At 41.7% G+C, this 26,498-nt stretch overlaps 1 protein-coding gene across 1 annotated transcript in view; it reads right to left on the reverse strand.

Annotated features, from left to right (window-relative positions):
• Positions 1-4,525: 4,525 nt before the first annotated feature.
• The window catches only part of nhsa (Nance-Horan syndrome a (congenital cataracts and dental anomalies)), a 68,214-nt gene continuing 46,241 nt past the window's right edge, over positions 4,526-26,498 (reverse strand). The window contains exons 2-9 of the mRNA XM_014992947.2: positions 21,824-21,976; positions 20,888-21,000; positions 19,599-19,661; positions 17,142-17,334; positions 15,307-15,438; positions 11,502-14,321; positions 10,945-11,068; positions 4,526-7,824 (exon numbers count right to left, since the gene is read on the reverse strand). Of these exons, the coding sequence (XP_014848433.2) occupies positions 7,203-7,824; positions 10,945-11,068; positions 11,502-14,321; positions 15,307-15,438; positions 17,142-17,334; positions 19,599-19,661; positions 20,888-21,000; positions 21,824-21,976 (4,220 nt within the window). The 3' untranslated portion in view covers positions 4,526-7,202. The remainder of the gene's footprint in view (positions 7,825-10,944; positions 11,069-11,501; positions 14,322-15,306; positions 15,439-17,141; positions 17,335-19,598; positions 19,662-20,887; positions 21,001-21,823; positions 21,977-26,498) is intronic.

Raw genomic sequence — 26,498 nt, forward strand, 5'->3', positions numbered from 1 at the left:
GTCCTGTGTGTCTCTGTGTTGCCCTGCAACAGACTGGCGACCTGTCCAGGGTGTACCCCGCCTCTCGCCCGGAACGTGAGCTGGAGATAGGCACCAGCACCCCTCCCGACCCCACTGAGGGACAAGGGTGACAGAAAATGGATGGATAGAATTACAAACCCAGATCGTTACAAGTTAAATTAAAGTTGTTGGTATGCACTTGAAATATATTTGGTAGGCCAACCACTCCTCATATTTTCTCCATATGTGGATAATTACTCTCGTTTGGCTTCGTTGGAGTTCCAAAGCCTTAATGGCTTTGTGGCTCTTTCTAGACCGATTGAGTTTGTTTCTCATCAACAAAGAGATGAACAGATTCATCTGTTCTTGAATCTTTTTAGATCTGGTCACAATGTGATGAAGCCTGTTGAGATCTTTGAGTACACTCCATAGTGTATGTATGTCCTGAGACATCTTCATTCTTCAGGGTCTGGTAGCAATCAAGCTTGTGTGTGAAAGAAGAAATTGAGCCAGAAATGTGGTTAATTGCTGTTTGTTCCTAATTTAGTAAGGATAGGAATTGCTTTTTCACACAATCGGTGTGGATAGATTGTTTTCCCTTGACAAAATAAAACTGGAAGACGTTACATTTACTCATATTACCTCTGCCTGATATCGCCATTTGTATGACGAGCTGAGATAATTAAAGCGTTTTCTGTTTTGAGGGTGGGATACTTTTTCATGACACGATAAACTCAGTGCAATGACCTGCAGGCCGTCTCAGCAACATACTAGAGAATCTCCAATTCGACTCCAACAGTCAAGATTTAACACCAACCCGCTGACCTTCTCTTATGTTTTCTCAAAGTGGAGTTTCAGGGACAACTTAATGTACATGTCATGCTTTGAGTAGTGAACAATTATTTTGCTGCAGAAAATGTGAAGCTTTTGTTTTTTTTGGCACAGAAGGCCCTAGACACAAATCTTTAAACCATAAATGACAAAAAAAGTAATTAAAATCTGATGATGTTATTTTTTTTAGGCTTTCTGATTAATAACTTTGCAAAGAAGCAATAAAATAACTTTTTTTAAAAACCCACAATGATTTGCATTGTGTAGCAATGAATGTTTTGTCCCCCTACAGAGATTATCCTTGAGAAGTCTCATAAAGTTTACCATTGTTCTACTTTGCTCGTTAATCAAACTGAAAGATGAATAGAAAACTCAGTCTGGAGTCAGTGATCGCTTTGCTTTATATTACAGATTTTTCCTCAGTGAGTGACCAAGCAGGTGACCAGCATGAGGAGGGGCTACCAGGCTGCTTTTTTCTGGCTCTCTCACACACCTTCGACACCCCTGTATGTCTTCTTTCTTCAAATTGTAATAATCTAATGTAATGAAGAAAGCCAATCAAGCAGAATAAGCAGATTAGCATTGCAGGAGACAATCTGGCAAGTTTTTTATTTTATTTTTTTAATAGACACCATCAACAGTTTCAGCCCTTCTGCTTCACTAACAAATACATTTTCCATACAAATGTGGCAGCAATTGTATGGAAATACATAAAGACTTCCCATCAGCCTCAGAGTTGTTGCCAAAAGGCATTGCTTCAACAAAGAAGAGAGTCTATCAATGATGACATGAAAATTTTAATTCCTATCAATTCATCTCCAAACGTCTCTTTACATCTGCATGTAGGGAATGACTGGCGAACCCCATCTGCCCCTTCCCTTGACGATCAAACACATGAAAACTATCAAACCACATGAGCTGTCACTGTAACCCTGGATTATCACCGACACATCTGGTGAGCCAGACGCTTAGATTGGGACACCAACCACAGCAGTATGTCTCCAGAGGGAAGCTTCAAATGTTCGAATACGTCCCTCATCTGAGCAAAAGGAATATTATATTAATGATGCTTCCTCATAGAGCAGAGATGACCTTCGATTCCTCCACCACTACAGCCTGTCCGCGCCCTGCGCCCCCCCAAACCGCTCCCCCTCAATCTTAGTTCAACTGACATGCAAGGACCCAGTGAACAAGGCGTTTTTGTCCATTCCAAGGCCTCGTTGACATCAGCCAGAACAACAAAGGGAATTTTCTGTCCCAGCTGTGCAGCAGGAACACGGAAAAACATGTGCAGAAAGAAACGTAGGTCTTCCGCGGAGAGGAACGTGTCTCAATGTTAAAAAAGGCCAAAAAGAAAAACTAATCAATTTGCATTGAATTACAGCTGGAAAACAATGCTGAGTGGTTTCACCTGAAGTGTGCCCTCTAGTGTTCTACTCGGGTCAAAAGCGATTCAGTTTATCCTTACTAGGACTCAAGCAACACATTTCCTCCAAAGTTATTAATATCAGTCGGTTTTGTTTTGTTGGTGCAAACAAAACTGTGAAGAGGGGAAAATGTGAAAATTTTAAAAGCTGGAAAGTCCTGGTCACATGAGTGTGTGCAGCCTTTAATCTAGCACATCATGGAAGCACCTGTTGATTCACATTCAGCATATTCTTGGCTCGGCAATATTTGTCAGCTCCAACTTCCACAAATGTGCTAATAATTGCCATTTTGGAATTTGGATTGTTTCTTGCCAGTTTATTTCGGGTTTTGTATTGGAGCCAAAAAATCTCATCTATAAAGCAAGCGGTTGTTCTGGGTTATTTCATTTGATTTTAATCAATGGTCATTCTTTTTTATATATTATAAGAAACAATAGGGATCAGAACGAAAATAAATTGAAATAAAACATACAAATGAATTTTGTTAGCTGACAAATTTGAGCATTTTTTCTCTATTTATTTAAATAATCCATGAAAATGCAACAAATACTAAGGAATCAGAATTTAGATTCAGTGGTTTAAAGCAGGAGCATTTACCTTATATTTAAAAATATGTTTTTACATATTTTTTTAAGCTGTCACTATAGTGAGAGCAAGGTATGAGACATAATCTGTAAGAAAATTGAGCTCCTCCTCTGCCATCTCTCCACCTCCTTCTTTCTTTCTGTTATATTATTTCCTAGCATCTATGATTAGCATAGCCACTGACTACGGAGGACAAACGGTTTTCCCGGAGTAATGGATACAAGTTTGATTGGCAGTGCTAAGACCCGCCTCCTGCCTCTGATTGGTTGTTTTTGACCGGTAGTGGTGCAGCGGTATTTTCACAGATTATCTGTCGCATTTTATATTGTCACAAGGTGACAGTTTTAATAAATATGTTAATAGGGCTGTATAAATAAATCGATTCTGTGATATTTATATATATTTTCCGCCCTCGGAAAGTATCGATTTTTCATCCGCGAGTATCGATCGGTTAAACCATAGGGGTCCATAGCCTTATAGCTCTTTTTAGTCTAGTTTGTTACGGCGTAGCAGCAAGACTCCGCCTCCCTCAATCTCACTTTCAACTTGAGCTTAAAGTGCACATTATAAACTACACACTGGTTTTTAAATTGTGTTAATAGGCCAAGTATAACCTGAGTTAGGCTAAAATTAGTAAACCATATTTTTCCAAATGTCAGAGAAATGTCAAAAGCGCCGCCATTCCCCGGCTTTTCCCATTATGTGAGAGGGAATGAGCTTCCAAACGTACAAAACGAAACGAAACATTAGATTCCTGTGTTTTTGGAAATGTAAAATCTTCAATAAATAACGATGGGCTGTATTCTGTTGCTGAGAAACGAAGTAAAGTTGCGCAAGTAACCGTGAAAGAGAAGCGGAACGGAGAAGCGGAAAGGAGTAGCGGCGTGAATGGAGCAGCTGCCAAAGCAGTGAGATCGCAAAATTAATGCAAATTTCGACTGGTAGCATTCACTTCGTAATTAGTTTTTAGCTTAGCGGTTTCTGTTCTGTATATAAAGGATTACCTGAAGAATGAACATGGATTGATAACATCAGAAGCGGGCGCGCAGCGGCGCTGTGTTTTGAGCAGGAAGACGAAGAGGAAAAAACCCCAGCCGGAATCCGCGGCGCAGTGAGGATTTCCATGATAACAATGGCTGATCGATCATTCTTATTAGCAACAGACAAAGAGTATCAGAGACTGAGAGTACTATGAGATCCTGGCAGTCTGAGAGGCCGCTACTCAGAGATCCAAGCAGGGGAATGGCGCTGCATAGCTGCACGGAGTCGATCACTATGGGGTGAGGCGGAGCCACTACTTTAGCAGTTAGAAGAAAGCAGCTTACAGTCACGGCTAACTCCGGGAGACAAGGTAGAAAAGCCTTTTTCCCCATAGTCAAGTCTATGGAACACAAAATGTCACTAAAATCATTCTGTCCTTCTAAAATATTTCAGAAAATCGTAAAAATGCACTGAATCGTAGTGAATTGTATCGCTCAACAAATATTGTGATACATATCTATCTATCCATCTATCCATCTATCTATCTATCTATATTATAGTTTTTTTGTAAAACATACATACTGCAGCTTTAGGCACCGCATGTTAGCAAAACAACAGAAGGAAGGGATGAAATTGGTAAAAATCAGCAACAGGTTGAGCTGACCTCCTGCTGTTTGGAATTGACCACACAAACTCAAAAGTTGTATTTTTAAAGCAGTCACATTTATTTGTCTGTTCATACACATTTTGCTAAGCAGCTTGTTGTGCTTCAGCAGTAGATAAAGATTTCTATGGGATGCCCACAATGCTTACTAAAAAATAAATACAAGACAAAGTGTTCCAAAACTCAAAAATATACAAAGGTCTGAAATCAATGTAAACTCTGAAAACATTATTATTTTTTTTTTACATTACAGACAATTAGATAACCTTTGTGATCGTTCTGAACAGTTCATGTATTTACAGTTTTGTACACATAAAAGAAAGAGAGGAAGAAAAAAAAACACATACAGTACTGTTTGTATAGGTTCATTTCATGCCCAATTTTTTTAATGCATCTAGTACCATAAGCTGTGACTCTGTTTTTTTTAGTACTGTTTTGTGATTTCAAGAACATTTCAGTCAAGTAACAAGAGAAAAGCACAGTCCAATGCTCCAAACTGGTCCTGTAACACTAGCGTTTGGCAGAAGCATCTACACAACTCCACTCTTACATCACGACAAAATTATTCAGGAAGAGTTGTTTATACAGCTGAGTGGAAGGGTCAATAAATATCTCCAGGTACGGCACGCAGCCAGGGACAAATGAAACCTCACAAACATCTCTCCGTCAGTGCAAAAAAGGGGGTGTGGGGATTAGGTGGAATGAAAGTTGAGAGGCTAATCTCACTGAATTCCCTGTTACATGGCTGCGACCTGTACGGAGTGTCATTAAGGCCAAAAATCTACCTGCACCGACACCGATTCTGTCGGTTGCATACTGGTTGGGCATAGCTTATAGCTCTTTGAAATAGCTCTTTGAATCATCTATTGTTTATATTATATCAAAATGCGATGCCTGGAAATGAGAAAACAGAAAACTAAAATGTGTCTTTCAAAATGAAAGTAGGTATCTGAATATGTTTTTATAAAATTTCTAGCAATTCATTGTTAAAATGTCACTTTTAGTTTGTTAAAAGAAAACAAATAATCAAAAAAACTAAACCGGGGCCATCCTTCTGATTAAAACAAATAAATGTTTAAGTTGTTAACAACACAGAAAATATTTTATGGAGTCACCAAGGAACATTTGGCATACGACAGCAACAAATGCCCCAGAATCCAACAGATTCCTCCCATTCTTGATAACCCGGCCCCACATGTTACATCCTCTGGTTAGAAACCTGAAAAATCCTCCCCCGGGAAAACGTTTTGTCACGTATTGTTTCCTGTTCAGTAAAGTAAGGCATATTCGATCCTACTGAGCACTTTCCTATCGCTTCTTTCGACTATTCAAAAACATGCCACATCTTCAGCCACAAATGACCACTGTTCTTTTAAACACATGACCTTCGTATTGTATCTTTCCACGCTGCGTTTCCACCGCCTCTGGCTTTTTGAGCACTTTTTCGTGTCCCATGATAACACCTGCGTCTTTCCTGTCTCCAGAGATGGTCGGCTTGGTATTCGGTTTAGACCGTTCCGCCATCAGTCACTGGTAACTCTCTATGATGACTCTGAAATATTGTAACAAGTAGCTGCCTTTCGTTATATATGTCCTTGTTAGGAGTTAAAGTATTCCAACTGCTGTTGCTAACAATATGAGTGGAAAGACGGAGGGATAATTTCTCTGAAGCTAGTTGTGACGTGCTGATTGGCGGGAAAGTTAAAGTGGCTTGAGGAAACGTACAAGTTTTGTGTCTTTTCTTGCATAGGTATTCACAGAATACATAAAAGGTAAAAAAAATCTGCATCTATAGGATATAAAATCAAGGTCAACTATTATGTTGTTTTTTTTTTTTCTTTTTAAATCTGACAACAGAACAGATAAGACGAAGCGCATGTGCTGTCACGAGGTGTTGGGTTTACCTATCTTCAAATAATCAAACAAAATATCTCTTTAAAACTAGAGATAATCGATAATCAAACGTAAGCCCCGACACGTCCCGCTGACAACAACAACTCTTCGGTGTGGAAGTTGTTACTGTCAGAAGAAGGCTTAACATTAGCTGTTAAAACACATTATTAGGGAAATCAGATGAATCACTGAGATGTGGGGAGCTATTTAATGTTGAGACGTGTCGGCTGTAGAATCAGGCTGAGACTTTCACTAAACGGGATTTAAGTTGCTCTGTTTTTTAGTTTGAGTTTTTCACTTTTGCCAGTCATAGAACAAACTTTGAAATGTTGTCAGCTTTTTGCAGAACTCTTATCAAGGGATACGCAGAGCTACGTCATGCTAGTTGTGCTAACTTTATTGAAAAACAGCTATTCGACAGAAATCGCACTAGTCTGTGTTGGCACGGTTTGCAAAAATTGGAAACAATTTAAATCTATAATCTGAACTGTAAGAGTTAAATTGGGCAGAATTAATATTTTGGTTTCGGATGTTTCTTTTTTTTGTTGTTTTTTTCTTTTCTTAATAAACGCATTTTGTAATAACAGGGATTTATTTTAAAAATAGTTTGTAAGAAAAAAAAGTGTACTGAAATATAAAAAGAAAAATATTTAAAAATTCATCCATAAAAATTGCTAGGAATCTGATTTTTTTTACTAGTAGAATGATTGAATCTGCTCCCCTGCCTCCTGCATATTTGATATATTTATATATTATATTTCATCATGGTCCATCAGTCGTCTTTGTAAACGTATAGATCCATCCCTGCTGTGCTCCGTGTCCTACGTGGAGCGGTCATCGTGAGGGCTTCCGTCCGAGTTCTCCGCCTCGCCCTCGGAGATGGCCTGCATGGGCGTGGAGTACAGCCTGCTGCGCACGCTGTAGCGGCTGCTGCTGGCGGGCGGCGGGATCCTCGAGCGGCCCTGCCTGGAAGCGGCAGACGCGAGGAAGGGTCTCGGGGAGAAGCTCTCGGCGTTGGCTTTGGGGTACGGGCTGGACAGCTGCTCTTGGTCCAACAGGAGTTGCTGCAGTGGGGAGGGGGCCTCCTCCGACTGTCTGGGTGACTCGGTCAGAAAGTCTCCAGGCGACTTCGGAGTGACGGGGCTCTTCAGGATCTCAGCAGCCGACATGCGGTAGCTGGAGTCCGAGCGGCTGCCCTTTTTAAGCAGCAGCTGCTTGAACTCCTCGTTGGAGGTGCTGGACTTCTTCGCGTTCCTGTAGATGGGCCCCGAGGCCCTGTGTGGGGCGGGCGGGGTCACAGCGGGGGAGGAGGAGGGAGACGCCGCAGGGACAGGGGAGGAGACGCTGCTGCTGGGTGGCGGGGTGTTGCCCGACGAGGCGCTGAGGCGGGTCCTCGCAGCCAGCTCAGTGGAGTCCTTCCTCCCCAACACTTTCCTTTTGGATCTACGAATGAAATGAATTGACATGAAGTCAAAGCTGTATAGACATGTTGGATGATGTTGTTTAATGCAAATTTAATGCAGGAGGGGAAAAAGACTGTTCTTTTACATGTCATCCATAGTCAGTGCTCATTTACCAGGTTTCATTTACCAAAATGAAACCTGGAGATATAGATACCATCAATGTAACGCAATGCGCCACAACGAAAGGAAAATAGCGCAGAAGAACTGTTGAAGAACAACTCAAAAGTACTTCTTTTTCCCTCTCTCTCTATGTCGGCTATATTACACTCAGACGTGTTGCCATAGCAACTGACAACACCACCATTATACGTTTCAGGATTCAACACTAAAAGACACACAAACATTTCCCACACAAAGAACAGAACATTAAGTGATCGCTGTTGTAGATTGGCTACTTTTTTCCCCCCACTGAACCGAAACAGACCAAACTCTGAACCATAATCTACACATTAAGGTGGTCAAAGTCAAGCTAGCATAGCTGACGTATTCGCTTTTTTCTTTTAATTAAAACTTTTTGCTGACCGTGTTATCTACTTGTCATAGTGTTGACAAATCAAGTGAATATGCTAACTTAAGTTTGGGAACAGGGTACTGTTGCCACCCATCCCTTAAAATACGGAATCGTCCCGTCTTTGGCTGTTAAATGTTGCGTCCTGAAGGGACGCAAAAGTGGGCATGCAGCGCACGCAACGCATAGGGGCGCTGCACCAGAGGGGGCGTCAAAACCCCGTCTGGAGGGGGCGGCGCGCCGATTTATGTGTTCGCATCCATCTCAATAATATGTAGTTGCGACCCTGCGTGCCGTATTGAACTGATACGGGACGCGTTTTGTTCCGTATTCTATAAATGTCCGACAGACACACCTATCACACACATATCAACACTTAGTGTAGCAATACTGACCAAAATAAAACACAGGAAATATTAAGGTCAGCTAAATTCTCGTGGCGGGAGCTAAAGGACCCCAGAACTCTTCGGACCGACGCTGTTGTCACGGTTGCCTAGAGACGGACACAACACAGCCCGGTGAGCTGCTATCGACCCGTGTCTTTTTAAAACGTCCTCAACCCGATACTCCACCGCCCTTTACTAGTAAAACCTCTCGCAAAGATACAAACGTGAGAAGGAAGACGGAAATCCCAGGCTGAATAATGTCAGTGAGGATGAATACAGGCAATTTAAACAAATGTGTTCGTCCTGGCGCGGTTTGCTGCTGTATGATAGACAGAATGGATCAGGATAGAAACTCCAGACCCATCAGAACCTTAAAGAACCAGACATCAGTCTCTTCATCCCACAGTCATCTCCTGAGGCTGATATGGTACAGAACATTTTTCTTTTATTGATTAATTAAGTTTCTTATTGTGGTTTTAGTAGACTGTTGTGATTTGATTAATCAAATAATAATAATAATAATCAATTACCGTATTTGCTTATTTAATGTATAGTCGTATCAGCCAAAAATAATACAAATGGCCATTTAAAGAACAAATCATACTAAAAGATTAACAGTAAATAAATAAATATTTCCTACTTTAAGAAATGTTGACATCTTCTATGAATCCAGTGTTCAGTGGTCATTAATGTCAGACATAAACCTGCTGCCCAGGGGCGGTTCTAGATGGGGGCCAACAGGAGTAGAAAGTATGATAAATAAATGTCTTTTGTTAATGCTCAGTGGTGGATTTTTTTAACCTTCACAATTTTACTTTAACAATGAATTAAAAATTATAGTGCTGCGCTTTTAGCTGGTGTTTTGAGATAGGATCACACTTTCCATCTGCCAGGGATCTGCAACCTGAATCTCTGGGGACAAAAGTGGCTATTTTGGCTCACTTATTCTATCAAATGATGAAATATTGCTCTGTTTTTTTTTTTATTTCATTCTTTTTTTAAGTGTCCCAATAAAAAAACACTGACTACCCTGACCCCTGTGGTAAATTTGGTAAATATTTTGTTAATACGCTTTACAAAACCAGAATTTTCACATAACTTATGCTTTTGGAGCCCTGTCTGAGGACACATTTTGATTATTAAATCAGGTGTTATGATCAGTTACTCAGCACTTGAGCAGTTTACCAAATACATTTTACACTTGCTTAATTAAACTTGTTTAACGTATGCTCTGATTGGAGTACAATTTTGAAATACTTTTTAAAAACAAAAACACTGCCATAAATTATTGTCTATCACTGCAGCGGCCATCCCAACCCATGAGAGTAGGACGACGTACTGTGGTGGCGTCCCTTATTTTCATTTCTGAAAGGTGGCAACCCTAGAGCAGGGCCACGCCCAAAACCACACCTCGAATTTTACAAGCAGACTATTTATACTCTGCTCAGCCATCCTTCTCAGTCTGTTACGTCAACTCCACCCTCCACCTCTTTTACCTCACTCCCCTTCCTTCCTTCCTTCCTTCCTTCCTTCCTTCCTTCCTTCCTTCCTTCCTTCCTTCCTTCCTTCCTTCCTTCCTTCCTTCCTTCCTTCCCTCCCTCCCTCCCTCCCTCCCTCCCTCCCTCCCTCCCTCCCTCCCTCCCTCCCTCCCTCCCTCCCTCCCTCCCTTCTTTCCTTCCCATAACCATGCTTTACTCTTTTTCGCTGCAGTTGCCTTCTATGCAGGCTTGGGAAAATAAGGGGAACAAATTTCCCCGAAGACCAGACCCCCAAACTCATTCATCTCTACATCCTGTCTTCTTCACCCCTTCCTACAATGAATCTTTAAACCTTTTTGGCGTGGTCCTTGCTAGTGAATTAGCAGCAAAGCATCCTTTTCCCCCCTTTTTCTTTTATATATCACGCATATATTTAAGACTTAGTGCATTATGCTGACAACTAAAACTAATGGTAGTGATCATCAGCGAGCAGGTTTTTTTTAATGCTCTCCAGCAGGGGGAACTGAAGCTTCTGTGCATGACATCACTCGTTTTATATGGAATCAGTGGAATATAGCATTGATAATAGCTGGCCAAAAACATGATGGAGCAGGGATCGAACCGGCAACCCACCATCTGCGGGTCTGACTCCTACCACCGTCGCCACAAACAGCTACAAGACACTTTGTGTGAACCAGGACTGAGAGGGCTTCTGTCCAAACGCTCACCTGTGAATCATAGCAAACAGATCCTCAGTGGTGCGGGACTTGGTGGGTGACAGAAACACGCTGTCATCCTCTTTTTTTGACTCCTCGAGTTGTGACAAGGCAGAGTTGTCACTTTCTGTGTAGTCTGTAAAAAAAACAACAAAAAAACAAAACTTTTAATACGGTGATTATCAGATTATAACAAGTCCATAATATGCAAAAATATTAATATTTTTTGTAATTCCTTTATTGCTACTGAGGTAAAATTTAATATGTACAGTATTAACAAGTTATGTTTAAACATAAACAGTATGTGTAACGGTTTAAGTGTAAATAATTAAGTAAAAGAATAGCTTAGCATGATAAAAAAAAACTTGGAAATTAATTTTAATAAATTTGTTTTTACAGAAATAAAAAAAAAACGGACAAATTTTGATTTTAATATATAACATCTATGTTACATGATTTTTTTTAATTTTTTTTACTATTCTTATGCTTTTATTTTTATTAAAATGATCAATGTATCAATCTGGAATAGATTATAATAGTTTGTAGTGAACAGGGCCTGAAGAACCTGCCTTTGCTAAAGCAATCATCTGCCTCCTCTGCGGATTCCTCTTTCCTGTCCTGTGAGGCACTTTCGGCTGAAACCCCTGATGTGTCGTTCTCCCCTTCGCTGCTGATGGAGCTCTCCTGGGACGTCTCCAGAGGACTGTCAGCGGCAGGCACTTTGTCCACACAGTTGGACCTCTTGGGTGAGCTGTGTAAAACCGGAGGGCAAGGACACATTTCCGCTTCGGGCAGTTCGGTCTGCTGCTGACATGAAGCGTCTACGTGTGGGATTGACTCTCTGGAGCAGATGGATGTTACCGGTGACTCTGAGCGCTGCTCTGCTTCATTAATAGTCAACGTCTTGGGGACGTTAGAACCATCCAAACACGGTTCTGACCGCAGTCCGACAGCCGTCACCCTTCCTGACAATACCTCTGTGCCCTTGCTATTCGCCATTGAAAGCTCTTCATTTGAGGCATGGATTGAGTTGTTTGATGAAACATGATGATTATGAGAATTATGCAGTGAGGAACTCTTGAGATCTAGCAATTGACTGTTGGTTGAGTTGTCAGATGGACACTGGAGTCTTGAGGCCACTTTGTTCTTATGCAGGTCTTCAGGCTGCTTGTTGATGGACCGCAGCTGCACTCTTTGAAGAATTGAGGGTGTTATAGACAGAGAGTGGGCAGTGAAGGACTCCAAGTTCGGAGATGTGACAGCTTTGGCGGTTGGCACATCTTTTTGCTTGATCTGGAGAAATTTTGGTAGCTGGTTCCCGTAAGCTGAGCCTTTATTGCTTGGACTGTGAAGGGCACTCAAGTCGAGGTGAGAAGGAGGAATCATCGGCAGCTCCAGATCTTTCTTCGAGGTCGCTACGTCTCTGGAAGAGCGTGCCTGCAGAGACAGAGAGGAAAGAGACGACTTCCTCTCTGGGACTTTGGGCTTCCTCTTCCCAGTGGCTGGGGACAGAGGTCCGGGGAAGAAGGTAGAGGGAAATGAGGAGGTGGGGGTTTCAGACTGACTGGAGTAGCCGCTTGATGGGCTCGCCAGTCCGGCCAGCTTCTCTGGAGATGTCAACTTGAACTCGCTCTCCACTGATGGAAGTGATGGGGTGGTGGCTCTGGAGCCAGACTGGGAAGTCTGGGACTCTGAGCTCTCCTGTGACTTGATGCATTCGATCACAGTCGTACCTGTGGCTGTGCTGGAGTTTGATAGCGATCGGTAGGGATCACTGGACTTCAAATCGTTTAGAAGCCAGAGATCTGCATAGTCTGACTGCACAATGCCATTGTCCTTAAAGGAATGTGCGTCTTTGGAGCTTAAAACGCCCAAATCCGTTAGATCCGACATGCCTTCCATTGCCCAGACCTCGAGGGGCTCTCGCCCTAGTGAGGAGTTCTCCAGGAGTCCTTGCGATCCGGACAGAGCCAGCTGCATTCTCCGCTCTTTAGAGGACAGAGACGCTGGATGTCTGTAGGTACCAGTAATCTTTGGTTCTCTGTTTTCAGGGATGTGTCCCTCACTGCATATCTTCCTCAAGGAGGAACTCCTCTTTGGTGGGGAGGGCTTGGCCTTTGACTTTCTCAAGGAGAGGCAGCGTCTCCCCAGAGTCAGCTGGCCGCTCGTGTCTGACAAACCGCAATCAGAACCGGAGGTTGCATAGTTGTAGGTGAAGCTTTTGCTGCCTTTTAAACCACAGTCAAAGTGCATGGAGGTGTAGTACCCTTCGGTGTCCACAGAGTAGTAAGAGACGGTGTCTGCTTTCTCTGATGGTGGCTTGTCGGAGAAGCTGCTCTCGCAGGTAGCCATGCTGGTGAAGCTGGGGCAGCCCAGGCTGCTTTCGGCCTCCCTACCCGGTTCAGGGCTGAACCCCTGAGAGGAAGACGGCTCTGCGTTGGGGAAATCCCACTCCCCCTCCACGGGCGTACTCACTCCCACCTCCTCTAATATATCCATAGCTGCTGAGGAGAAGGAGCCAGCTCGCTGGGTTCTGAGGCCCTGGTAGTTGTCCAGCAGGAAGCTGGTCTGGTCTTCGGCGGTGTGAGTGGTGGCATTGAGGGACAATTCAGAGTCGCAGTGCGACGAGCCGGTGAGTGGAGGGGACGCTGCGGGGGGAATGGTTTCTGAGGTCTGGGAGGGGCAGGTGGAGCTGCTGCCACTCCAGTTCCCACTGGAAGACTGGTGGTCGTCCTTATGGTCCATTTGGCTGCCCAGCACCCCTGCGGCCGAGACGGAGTGAACGGGGCTGCTGAAGGTGTCCGAGCTGGACGAGATCTCGCAGCTGCCCATGTCGGCTTTCCTGGGCAGTTGAGCGCCAGTTCGCTCCATCCAGCTGCACTCTGGACTCTCCGACAGCTGCGGGAACTTCAGCCCCCCCATCTGCCGCTCTGACATGGCCCGGTCGTCGGCGCTCTCTTCTTCCTCCTTCAGGATCCTCTCTCTGCGCCCGGGAAGGAAACCCTTGGAGTCGAAGGGCGCCAGCTCCTCCTCGTCGTCGCTGTCATTGCGCTCATCGTCCATCAGGATCATCATCATCCTGCTGCTGTCTCTGGGCAGACTCCGCGACCGCAAACGGGCCTCCACTGAACTGGAGAACATGGGGTCAGCGCTGTCGGGTAGGCAGGAGATATTGCCTGCCGAGTGGGAGAGCAGGAGCGACACGCCCTGACCTCTCTGGACCCTGAGCCTCCTCCGAGACGGTGCTCCCGACGTCAAAAAGTCTTCGGTCTGGCAACCTGAGTCTCTGGTGGTCAGATGACTGGCCAGCTCCTCAGTGGAAGGAGTTATATTGGCAGTGGTGTGAACAATGACCGTCCGTTCCCTAGAACCAGGGGAGTCATCAGAGTCTGGAGAAAAAAGAAGGATTGAAAGAGTTTCAGCTACAGATTCTTAAATCCAGACTTTATTTTCTATAATCTTTCAACACTGCGAAAATGCAAAATCTTACCGAGTATTTTTTGTCTAGTTTCTAGTGCAACTATCGTACTACGTCTAAAATGAGTAAAAAGTAATTTTGCTCTACAAACTAAACAAAAAAAAGTAAGATTTTGTGTTTTTGCCGTTAACTGTTGAGTTAAAGTATTAACTTAAAAAAATATGTCTGTTAAAGAATACAGTTTCTTCAAGATAATTACTAAAAAAGATTTTTATGTTATGGAGACGATCCCGTTATTCTGTAAAACTTTGATACATTTTACATGGATTTTATGTGATAAACCAAGACACAGTAGTTGATATTTAAGAAGTGAAAGACAATGGATACAACATTTTTACTTTAATTTTTTCTCAGCAAAATCTGAAAAGGGTGGCATTCATTCAGCCCCCTCTACTTTAGTCAATAATTTAGATAAATAGCTGTTTTTTTTTAATTTTTTTTATTTAATTGTCATTACTCACTGAATTTAACTGTATTGTCCCACAACAAGGACTGAACTGATGTTTATATAGTTGAATTTAAATGCGTTGGTATGAAACAACTGAATCAGACTACAGACGGTCAAAGCTGGTAAAGACAAGAAGCAACATGAAGTTAAAATGGCAGCATCCAAAAAATTTTAAACATTTGTACAATTAGGTAAAAAAATAAATAAATAAAAAATCTGAAAAATTCCTATAAACCACACATGCTTTATCTCTCACTTCACAATTATGCACAACTTTCTATTGGGCCATCACAGAAATATCCAAATAAAACACATGTAATGTGGAAAAAACAAGAAGAAGTTCAGTAATTACTGCAGTAGTAATTACTAATTACTGCAAGTCACTGTGGAAAAAGATCCCCAATATGACATGGGGTTAAAAAAAAAAAAACAAACAAAAGATACATACCAAAATCCTGCTGCACCTGTCTGGGGAAACCAGCGACTGTCCTCCGCCTCCTCAGCTTCCGTCTCCTCTGAAGCAAAGACTGTGAGTGAACGAGTGAGCAGCGCACACTAGCATCTCTGTCAAAGCCAACCCCTGCAGCGGAGACAGGACATGTGAGGAATCTTTGTTTGGTCCCAAATGCAGAGAATCCTTTTTTTAACTCACGCTGTCGCATAAAACGGCAAAAGTTGAAATAAACATATCGAATGACTGAACTAAATAAGGTGGCGTACAAAAATAGCAGAGGCTGTGTGAGATCTGAGAGAGGCATAAAGCCGCAGTGTCTGCCTGGAGTTTCTGGTTGCTAAGCTATAATATTTTCTGACAGCTATGACAGAAATTGTAAACAAGCATTTAAAAGGAAGAAATCTCGCTGCAAACTCTGAATACCTCTGCTTAAGTTCACCAACTAACCTTCCTGCTGCCCCTCCGTTACGTTATGACCATCATGTGACAACAAGTTGGGGCTTTCAGCACCATAGCGATTGCAGGACTCTGCTTACAATGTGCATTTTTTCCCCTCTTCAACTGTCTTTGACTCGGCCCATGTTGGCACACAAGCTCCTGTTTTCAAGTCGGCGAGAGGGAGAGTAAATAACATCAAGCAGATCTTTTTATCCGCCTGAACAAAACTAATTGCCATTCATGTCACAGCACTTGGCCTCTTAGCAAACGCAAAGAGTCATTGAGAAACAGAGTTCACCGAGCACAAAGCATGACTCGGACGTTTATAGTTACAGTCTGTGAGCGTAATTCACAGACCGTGAATTACTAGCAATGCTAGCAACCCAGGATCTTTTGAGGTGAGTTTTTTTCTGAAACTTTGAACCAAAAAGGTTACACTATTTAAATAAAATGAGTCAAAATGTGAAATATACTGAACCTTCTTGTAAATTTGCTTCTTCCTCTCAAATCTTAGGTCAAAACTAAAAGGGTTAATTATAACAATATGCATAGTAATTCAGTTTTTTGGTTTAGTAACGTCTAGCTAGGTGTTTGGAAACATTCTAATAACTCATTGGAGACTTAAAAATTAATTCAGAAATTGTTTTTCCATCAACATTTGTGTGCTAACCACTTCGCTAAACAGGAAACAAGACGATTAGCCTAGCATGACTGACTTTTTATTTAAAAGTAGAAAAATTTCAATATTCCACCTCCAGCTTTGCTACAACTTTTTTAATAATGTTACTATAAGACTTTTACTTTTATTTTGCTAGTGAGAAGCTATATTGTTATGGGGATTTCAAAGTGAATGAATTAACTGGGCGACAGCTAGCATGGTTTTTTTCTACCAAGTATTAAAAAAAGAAGACAGGTTTCTATTTCTCCCAAAGAAGAGGTTTTATAATTTTTTAATAGTCTTTTGAATCATAAACAAACATCACAATCATTTTAATGGTTAATTTATCAAATAACCCAAAATTGTTGCTAATTTAAGTATGTTAATAGTAGCATGAGACCTTCTACTGTTCTGTGTTTTATGCTAACACATTAAACTTCTGTGATTCAGTAAGTTTTGCTGCAATTTTTAAAGTAATTTTTGTTGCCATAACAATTCTGCTCTTATTTAATGTTCAAAAAATACTCTTACTTCACATTCAATGCAGCTAATCAGCTAGCAAGCCCACATTCTCCTGGAAAATGCCATTTTGCTAATATTAAGGCAGTTTTCAATATGTTTAAAGATAAAAAAAAATAGCATCATAGATCTTCTTTAAAAGATGTAAAGACAGCTTCCAGTGCTCTGTAAACAAAGAGATGACAACTGAGATATCTTGGTGATTTCAATTTACCGGTCACATTAATAGGAATGATGCATGAGGCGATGACTTGGGAATTGCATTTCATTCTCTCCTCTGGGGTGGGCAGCGGCAGAGCTCTAGACCAGTTAGTCTGCTTGTCCAGGGTGGAGGGGATGTTAGGGATGGGAAACTTAGACCGGTGACCTAGAGCCACCCCGTCAGTGTCGGGGTCAGTAGGCGCAGCCTGCAACAGATGGATATTTGCATGGTTAGACTGTTATGGTGGGATTACATGGAAAATGGGTAGGCAGAGATAAAGAAGAAGAAGAAGAAAAAAAACCTCAGCTTCAGAGAGGATAAAGTGTGGACAAAGTCTGGGATTATCCCGCTATTTTCTATGTTCACGGTTCTCGAACTGCTTTGCAAATACCACCGGTGGTAATCGGTACTGTGAAATGTTGGCATCAATTATTTAACAGAAGTAAAAAGAGTCTAAAAATATAAGTTGTTCAAGTACTTCATCAGAGACTTATCTGAAGAAAAGCACAACGGAAACGGACTCTGAACCAAGATCCACCGAGAACAGAATATGATATGACTCATTTACATCAGAAGTCAGAATTCAGATGTAGGAAATAAAAATGAATACAATTTAACTGTATTCGTCTTCCAAATTCGAAAACGAGCGAGATTAGCTAAATGACTTGTTCAGAGGCTGGCGTAGATGCTATTAGCAAAACAAGCTAATAAAAAAACGAAAAACGCTGATGATAAAACATCAGCGACATTTCACTTGAGGAGTTAAAGTAGTGAAGAAAGAGAATATTTTCTGACGTTTTCATGACATAATCTCCAAACAAACAGATTCTGTACTGCACAATCACCGAGTTGCATATTTAAAACAGCCATATTTAATTTTGAAATTGGAGTTGGTAAGAAACCTCAAATTTTTCTAATTACATCTTCTGATTTGTTGTGCTGCACTGCAAAAACACAAAATCTTACCAAGTATTTTGGTCTAATTTCTAGTTCAAATACCTCAGGACACAGCCAATGCCACATGAACTTTTTCATCAATATTAAGGAATTATTGACTTAAAACAAGCTCCTACATCTTGCTGAAACGTTACTTTTATCTTATTTCAAGTGTCCTAACATATTTCCACTAGAAACTGGACCAAAAATTACTTTTGTTTTTTTTGCAGTGCGCTGTTTTAACATGTCGGTCAGGACGGTGGTGGTGCTTGGAAAACCCGATACTGAGGCGGCGTTTGCTGAGAAAAGTTTGAGAACCACGTCGCTAGGACTGTGAACACTGAGAATACATCACTAAACATACCCACCCTTCCAGTAGCTGAGTTTCACACAGCAGTGCAAAGAATCCGTTAAGTAATGGAAATGAACAGCACGCTTCATAGCAAGTGAGAGCAGGAAGCGAGAGAAGCGTTCAAAGAAACACAACAGACTTTCATGCAAAAAAAAAAAGTAAAAGAGGAAAAGTTCCAGCTTGCAGGAAGCTCAGACCAATAAAAACTTTGGCACTCACTCCACACACATGTCACAATCTCTAGACTACAAGATGTATTCTGAAGTCGACACGCAGCCTGCAGTCATACTGTGAGAATGTGCGGCAGCAGCAGGCGAGCCTCCGGGAAAAACGTGTCAGGATCAAATTCCTCTGAGCTGCAGCAAAACCTCCTGGACCTCCGACACGCGCTGGAAACCGACTCTGACGTCTAGCAAGCTGAGGATTTCTCTGCCTTCCCTCGAGTTTCCAACATGTGAAACTGGGAGTGACTCTCAGGCTGAACTGGTTCCCACCTCTGCGACCCAAAGTCTTCCCACCCCCACCCCCCCATTTAAAGCCGCCTCTCCAGCCTTTGTGCTCCCGGTTCCCAGCAGACCAACGGGCCCAACAAAAGAAACTGGTTTCCTTGGAAACTTTTCGCAATGAGTAGAAGAAGAAGAAATCAAAGGGGGAAACATTTACAGCTGATTTGTTTCGTAGAGGCTCTGAGAGGAAGGATGAGCCTTTTGAAGGAGGGGAGAGGGGAGAGGAGGAGGAAGGTGAAGAGGAGTAGCGGTTCGTGTTTGTCTTTGTCCGCGCGCATCAGGCCTTTTTGGTCAAACAAACAAGCTCAAAGGTTGACAGCTAGTGCAGAGAGGAGGATCATGGGTAATCACAGACACAAGCTCCCAAAATGTCAACCCTTTCATTAACGTAGGGTGAATATGGCTCACACACACACACACACACACACACACACACACACACACACACACGTGCACACACACATTCCTCACATACTTCAAACTGAAACTTCACAGAAAAACGTCAAACCGACACCCTCCTTTTTTTTTTGTTTTGTTTTTACTTCATCACCTCAAGAGGGCGGAGAAGCCGAGAGTTCATGCATCTAAAGCAGAGACTGGTCATGCAAATCAGATGAAAGGACAGGTGGAAAGCAAACGAGAGGGAACCGGTGGGATTAGGACCGGAACCAGTACCTTTCTGCTCCACGGAGAGAGGCTGCAACATTCGGTGGGGGAGGAGGAGCGTGTGGAGTCGAACTGAACGACAGGGTGGAGAGGCGACGACAAACGGAGACACACAGAAAATAAGCAAATGACAACAAAAAATTAAAAACAATGACACAAGTGAAGGTGAGGACGCGGAGGGGCGTGACGCAGGTCGAAACACACGGCGGTGACATGAAAACAAAAACACGTCTCCGTTCCCGTCTTTACCTGAGCGTCAGCTAACTGAGTGGATGCATCTCTAAAGTGTCTCTCTGGCTGCTTGGATGGATGGAAGAGGGAGAACAAAAAAAAAGGTGCCGTCACTTTAAAAGGAGAGTTATGGCTAAACTTCAGTATATTACAGAGAACTACACAAAATCTTCCATGTGCCGGTGGAAAGTTTTAGCACAGCCAGATTATTAAACTGAGGCTGATCTGTAGATGTCAGCTGGTTTTTGTGCAAAAACAGCAGTTTCACATTTTATCGCATTACAAACACAAAAGAGAGCAACGATAAAAAAAAAAGGAAAAAAAAGCATTTAAAATCTGAAAAGTGTGGTCCATGCAGGTCCACTGAGGTATCTAAAGCTTTGGAAAACAGCTCAAGCTCAGTGAGACTGGATACAAGTATGGGCTTTGACTGGGCCATTCTTAAAAAAACAAAAAAACAAACCAAACAGTTTCATTCATGTGTGAGATTGTTGTTTTTCTGGAAGATGAACCTCTGACACACTCAGTTTCAAATCTTTGGTATCTCTATTGTTGTTGTTATTTTTTATTTCAAGTTTGTCCTGTTTTTAGCTTCATCCCCATCAACTCTGAAAGGCTTTCCTTTCCCTGCTGAGGGGGAAAAACAAAATCCCCAAACCATAATGCTGCCACCACCAGGTCCCACTATGGGAATGTTGTACTGTATTGTTACATTTTCTGCCGTTGTTTCGGAAGCCTCTCTCTGACCTATTTTTGAGCTCAGCGCCATTTTCTGATTTGTATTTGTAATTATTTTCGAAAACCAAAGTTCCACTTCCCCAGTTATGAACTACCAAACGTGATAAGATTAGGAAAATATCTGGAGGTCTGAGCATATCTGTAAAGAAAAGCCATTACTTCACTTTAAATATCAGATGTTTTTGCGACTTTACGGTTAAAACTCCACAGATTAGGCGTTTACAGATAAAACAAGCTGACTGGCAGGACGTCCAAAGCCTAACGCATTGGCGTATTGATTGTTGTTCTTGCAGACTAACGGGAAGAGATAACGACAACAATCGCCTCACCGTTGTTAGACTTTTGCCCCGACCATCTTCCGTCGGCTCGATGAGAGGGGAGGGGGATATGGGCATGGGGGGCAGGGCTGAGATGGTTACTCTGCGCTCCCTCCTCTGGTGATCTGAAAACACACACACACGCACACGCACACACACACACACACACACACACACACACATACACTTTAATAACAGCATGCAACAAACATGATTATGAGAGAAGGCAGAAGATGGATGTACTTGTGATTACAGGTTTTGTGAGAATTATTGATGCGGGAAGCTTTTGATTGAACTTTTGAGGGCGCATTTACATGCATTTTCCACCAGGGGGCAAAATAACACCAGAATCGCAGAAGTTTGAAAGCAGGACAACTTAAAAAAAATCTTGACTTTTTACCAAGGCGTTGCCTCAAATGTAAGTCAAAAATAAACACGACAAATTTTTTTTTTACTTTTTCTTTTCATTAATTGTAATTTTGAAAGAGTAGAAATTGTGACGTGGGTTAAAAACTAAATGTGAAGATATGTATAATGTGGGATATATTTGGGAGATTGAATCAGCTTTGGCTTCTTCCTGATCCTTTTCCAACTGGATATGAAAGTTTTGCTGTATATGCTTGATTATTATGTCTTTTTCTTGCTGTTTTGTTCTTATTAATCTTTTTCTCTGACATTTTTCCATGTTTGAAATCAATAAAGATTTCATTTAATCTCAAGAGTAAGTTGGAATAAGACAACATTCAGCAAAAACAAAGCATAAAGATAAGATATTAAAACTGAAAATATGAAAGAAAATTAAAGTTGAAAATGTGAAAAAAGGTGACATTATTTATTAACTGAACACCAGTTAATAAATAAAGTGCATTTAATGTTAAGTTAAAAATCTGAAATTGAACAACGGCTGCGGTGAGCAGCAGGAGTATGAGTCAGGCGCTAACGTCTCACCTTGGTTCAGCGACCACAGGCTGTGGTTGGCCTGCATGTACAGCTCTTCCACACATGCTGGCCGTGTGGAGGGTTGCAAAACATTCCTCTGGAGGCGCCACGGCGCTCTGAAGTGTGCCGTCAGCTTACTCTCCACGTCCAGGTCGGACACCGCTGTCAGAGAAACAAACACAGTGGAAACATCGCTAATTGTTCTTTTGTGTAAGACATAGGAAGCAATGAAAAAAAAAGAAAAAAGAAACAGCTATTAGTTTCAGCTGCTTCCCATAGTTTGAGGGTAGACACTGACTCAACATCACAGCTTTTGACCAGGGCCGGATTTACAAGAATCTGGGGCCCTGGGCTGGAGCCAGTCTTGGTGCCCTATTCACCAAGTAAAAGGTCATTTACCGATGATAATTACAATTATTAGGTAGTCCTATACATCAGCAGGTATGAACTGATGCATGGTATACTTAATACGTCCTCTAGCCACTTAGGGCTGAAACGATTAATCGGATAAATTGCAATTAATCATGATTACTCAATTACTGAAATAATTGTTGACTAATTTAGTAACTGATTATTAACTGGAATATACAGACTCAAAAAAATGCCATTTGGTGAATAAAAACCTCCCAACAAATTCAGACCAGTAACTAAGCCAAAACTGTATGAAAAATATATACATTTTGCATTAGGATGTATTGCATCTTAGGCAATAAAATGTTTGTTTTTTATTTAAAAAAAATAATTCAATTGCTTATTTGCATCTTGTAATGCATTTCTAATTTTGGATTTAAAAAAGGCTTTAAGTGGTTAAATGAAAAATCCGTAGAATGTGCCATTTTTTATCTGACTAATCGATTAATCGTTAGAATAATTGATAGACTAATCGATTACTACAAAATCTCTAGTTGCAGCCCTATAGCCAATAATACTTTATGCTGTTTATTTACACAGAGACGATGCCCTTGGACAAGTTGATGTAATCAGGAACGATTTAACAGATCATAAGTTGGTGAAAAGTCACTATAGTAATTAATTATATTATTGTCTGATAATCCATTATTCTGGTCTCACTAATACCAAGCAAGCCAGTCAAACTACAAACCAACAGGCAATTCGCAAACCAACTTCTTTGCCTTCATCACCAATAACAACTCCATGGTGTTTCATAAAAAAAAATCGACTAGTTTCAAATAATTTAATATTTTTTATGTACATAGAAATCCTAAAACAATAAAACTCACATGATTTGAGCTTATGAATTTTACATACCGTACAATGTTTGCTAAACACCCATTCATTATAAAAGGTAACATAAAATAAAAACCTTTGAACCGTCCCCCAAATATTGCAGCCCTGGGCTACCGCCCCTGTCAGCCCTTCCTACTGCCTGGCCCAGCTTCTGACAGAAGAGACGCCACATTCTTTGGCGCATGAACACAAAGATGATTGTTTTGGTTTTCCAGGAGATTAAGTAACATCTGATCTAACTCAGGCCACTCAGGTCCAGGGCAAACATGGTCTGTTTACTAAGGCAACGGCATCCAACGCCTCAGCCCAAACAATTGGTCTTAACGCAACCTGATAGCGAGACTTTCATCCTGCAAACACTGACCAGTACCTGCACTGTGACCACTAACACCACCCCCACCTCCACCTCCACCTCCAGTTACAGAGCTCACGTTACAGCAGATCCAAAGAGGTGCTGCGTGAAAGGCAGCACTTTGACAGGAGCCGTTTCTTTATGAAATGCATACTGAGGTGAGTTAGCAGAGGGGCAGTGACATTACAAATGAGCAGAGCAATGAGATGTGAGTGTGTAAAATGTTAAAAACACAAGAAATCGAGATAAAACTTTCTATAAAGGTCTGGGCGATGAATTGTTTTTATCGATTAATCAAAATTTTGGTCTTTGAAGATTTTATTTGTGGAGAATTGGATTTTTATTTTTATCAATATTTCATCACAGAAAAGAAATCCTGTGAATCATTTAGCCTGCTTTCTTCAGCCACACATCTCTGCATCTTTTCCCACCTGGTGGATTTTCCTGGCTTCGTCTCTGACCTGCCGGCTCGGCTGAAGCTGGTTCTGTGTGACCCCTGTGTCCGATGAGGGCCAGCCCTGGTTCAACGCGCTCCTGGTTTGCTTTGTGGCACAGCCAGGAGCCAACTTTAGTCTCTTTCAGTCAAGACAGACATAGCTCAGCAGCAGAGGTCAGGGCGACCCGCTAAACCTTAGCCTGTGGCCGTGGACCTGACTGCTGCATACGCTGAGTGATTTGCTAACAGTGCTGCTAAATCTCAGATGGAGAAACAAAGGGAAATGAGTGCCAGGAGAGGTATTGAGTTTATCAGAGACAGGCTGACGGTTTCCATGAGCCGGCCCTGGTTGACCTGAAAAGGCCTCAGTGTGTTGACCCTGCTGGGTTGAGAAGGCTCTGTGTTGCGTCTCCTGCTCAGCATCAGCAGCAGAGAGTAAACAGTCCAGACGGAGCTCAATGAAAATGGCTGATTTACACCACAAGCTACCAGGATACTTAACTTTGGCAACTTATCAACATATCTAAGCTAAGATTTACAGTATATATGTTTAACTCGCATGTTATTACTTTAGATATTAATAAAACTTATATTTTAGAAGATCCTTCCAGTTTGTGGTTACATAAATTAGCAACTAGCATGGCTTTGCATTTTTTCTGTTTCGTTTTCAGTATTTTAATCTGAGCAACAGTCACTTCCAAAGGTTTTTATCCCCCTTAAGCATTTGATCATGTCACAACCTCAAACCTCAGTTTATTTTCGTGGGTTTTTCCCACAGACTTTCTTAGGAATGCAGGTCTGGCCTCTTCACATGAACCAACTGCAGTTTTCTGGCCGACCACTGATTTTTAAAAAGCCTAACCTGCTGATTCCGATTTGTTTTGCCTGAAAACTCACTAAATATAGTGACAAAGTCACTAAGTTGGATTTTCAGACCTTCATGGAGGAAGATGAGATCGGTGGATAAGATCGGCTTCACGTGAGTGTCGGCTGTTCAGCAATCACCCAAAATTAAAGGGGCAGTATTACGTATTTTCCAGGCACATGGAGCCATTTCATAACACATTCAAGAAACTATGTTACCTTCAGTTGTTGTAAAAATTGCTGTATGTATCAAATATGACTTAAAAGACATTTGACTTCATAATCTAATGCGTTGAAATTGGGCCTCTGTCTCTTTAAAAACTCCTGCTCTTTCTGAAACTTAAACTCTGCCTTCAGGAAGTCATCACAACATGGCTCCTCTGTTAACCCTTTAACAACATTTTAATCAGCGTTGAACTGAGAAGTAGCTGCTACATCTCCAGGTGTTTGCTAATTGCTGTCAGCTAGTCTAAAGGAGATGAGTGGGGGCAGCTGAATAGTTGCCATGGAGATCAAAGGATTTCTCAAACATGCATGGAAGAGTTAAGACAACACTTCAGATATGTTTTTGATAAGGGAATAACATTATAACAAATGAGATAATTTAGTCTGATAAATTTCTATTATCTGTTTTACTGGATTTATTTAGGGGTTTCATATTTCTCTTACAAAAGCCGAAATGTTTTTGTAAGAAAAACAATCTATGTAACAAGTATGCATTACTTTGTGTTGGCTTGACAACTAAAATCCCAATAAAATGCGTTGAGGTCAATAGCTACAATGCGACAAAGTGACGTTATGACACTTAACACTTCTGCAGTGTAAAAACTATGACTGCAATAATGAATTTCATTAGATAGATATCACATCTTTATTGTAAATAATGAGTTAGTGCTTCCATCTGGCTCTGGTTTTGATTTGAATGAAAACACTGGGGAACACCCCGTTTCCTGTTTTGCTTTTCATATCATGTGTCACACGAGTGGAGCAACACAAACCCCAACAAACGGCAGCGATATCTCAAAAGTGACAAACAGATGACTGCGTAACGACGTTCAGATGAGAGCTGCAGAGAGATACGGAGTCAGAGGTGGTGTGTGTGTGTGTGCGAGGAAAGGGGGGGAGATGAGCCATCCTTTCTCCACCCTGCTGAGAAATGAACTGTTGGCCCTGCAGTGACACCCTCCACTTCTCCACCATGCAAACAACCTATTCAATAACAACAACAGGGACGGCAGCAGAGCGGGAGCTGCTGCTCTCTCCTCTGCTTAGTGTCTCTGCAGGTTTACTGATACTTTATAAAAACGTGATTATAGGATATATTTACAAGCCTGAAGTCACTTACAGTTACTGCAGTGGTTTGACTGAGGGTCTTAACCGACCCTAACCATCTAAATCAGAAGATTCAAACTCATTTTCAGCATTTTGGGTCGTATCAGGATCACAAATGTTTTTAAAGGGCTGGTTGGGGCAGAATGCAAATCATTTTCACGTGAATCTGACTGATGCAGCTTTGGTAGTATAAAAATTGTCCTTTATCTGATGGATAAAATCATATTTAAGCACACAACTGTTATCTTGAATGTTGTATTTACGTGTCCCTCTGGAGTCTAGACGGCCACATAAAAAGAAAAAGCTGCAGTGGGTGGAGTTTGACAAAGGTGATCTGAATAAAACACCAACGAGAGAATGAAAATAAGGAAGCATAAAGAGGCAAGAACAAAGATTAGAGGAGGAGGAGGAGGGATGATCCGACTCTTCACTTCAACCTTTCAGGAGTTTTA

Source organism: Poecilia mexicana, unplaced genomic scaffold (genome assembly GCF_051168715.1).
Source record: "Poecilia mexicana isolate PSO_F unplaced genomic scaffold, ASM5116871v1 scaffold_4, whole genome shotgun sequence".
NCBI classification, from domain to species: Eukaryota; Metazoa; Chordata; class Actinopteri; order Cyprinodontiformes; family Poeciliidae; genus Poecilia; species Poecilia mexicana.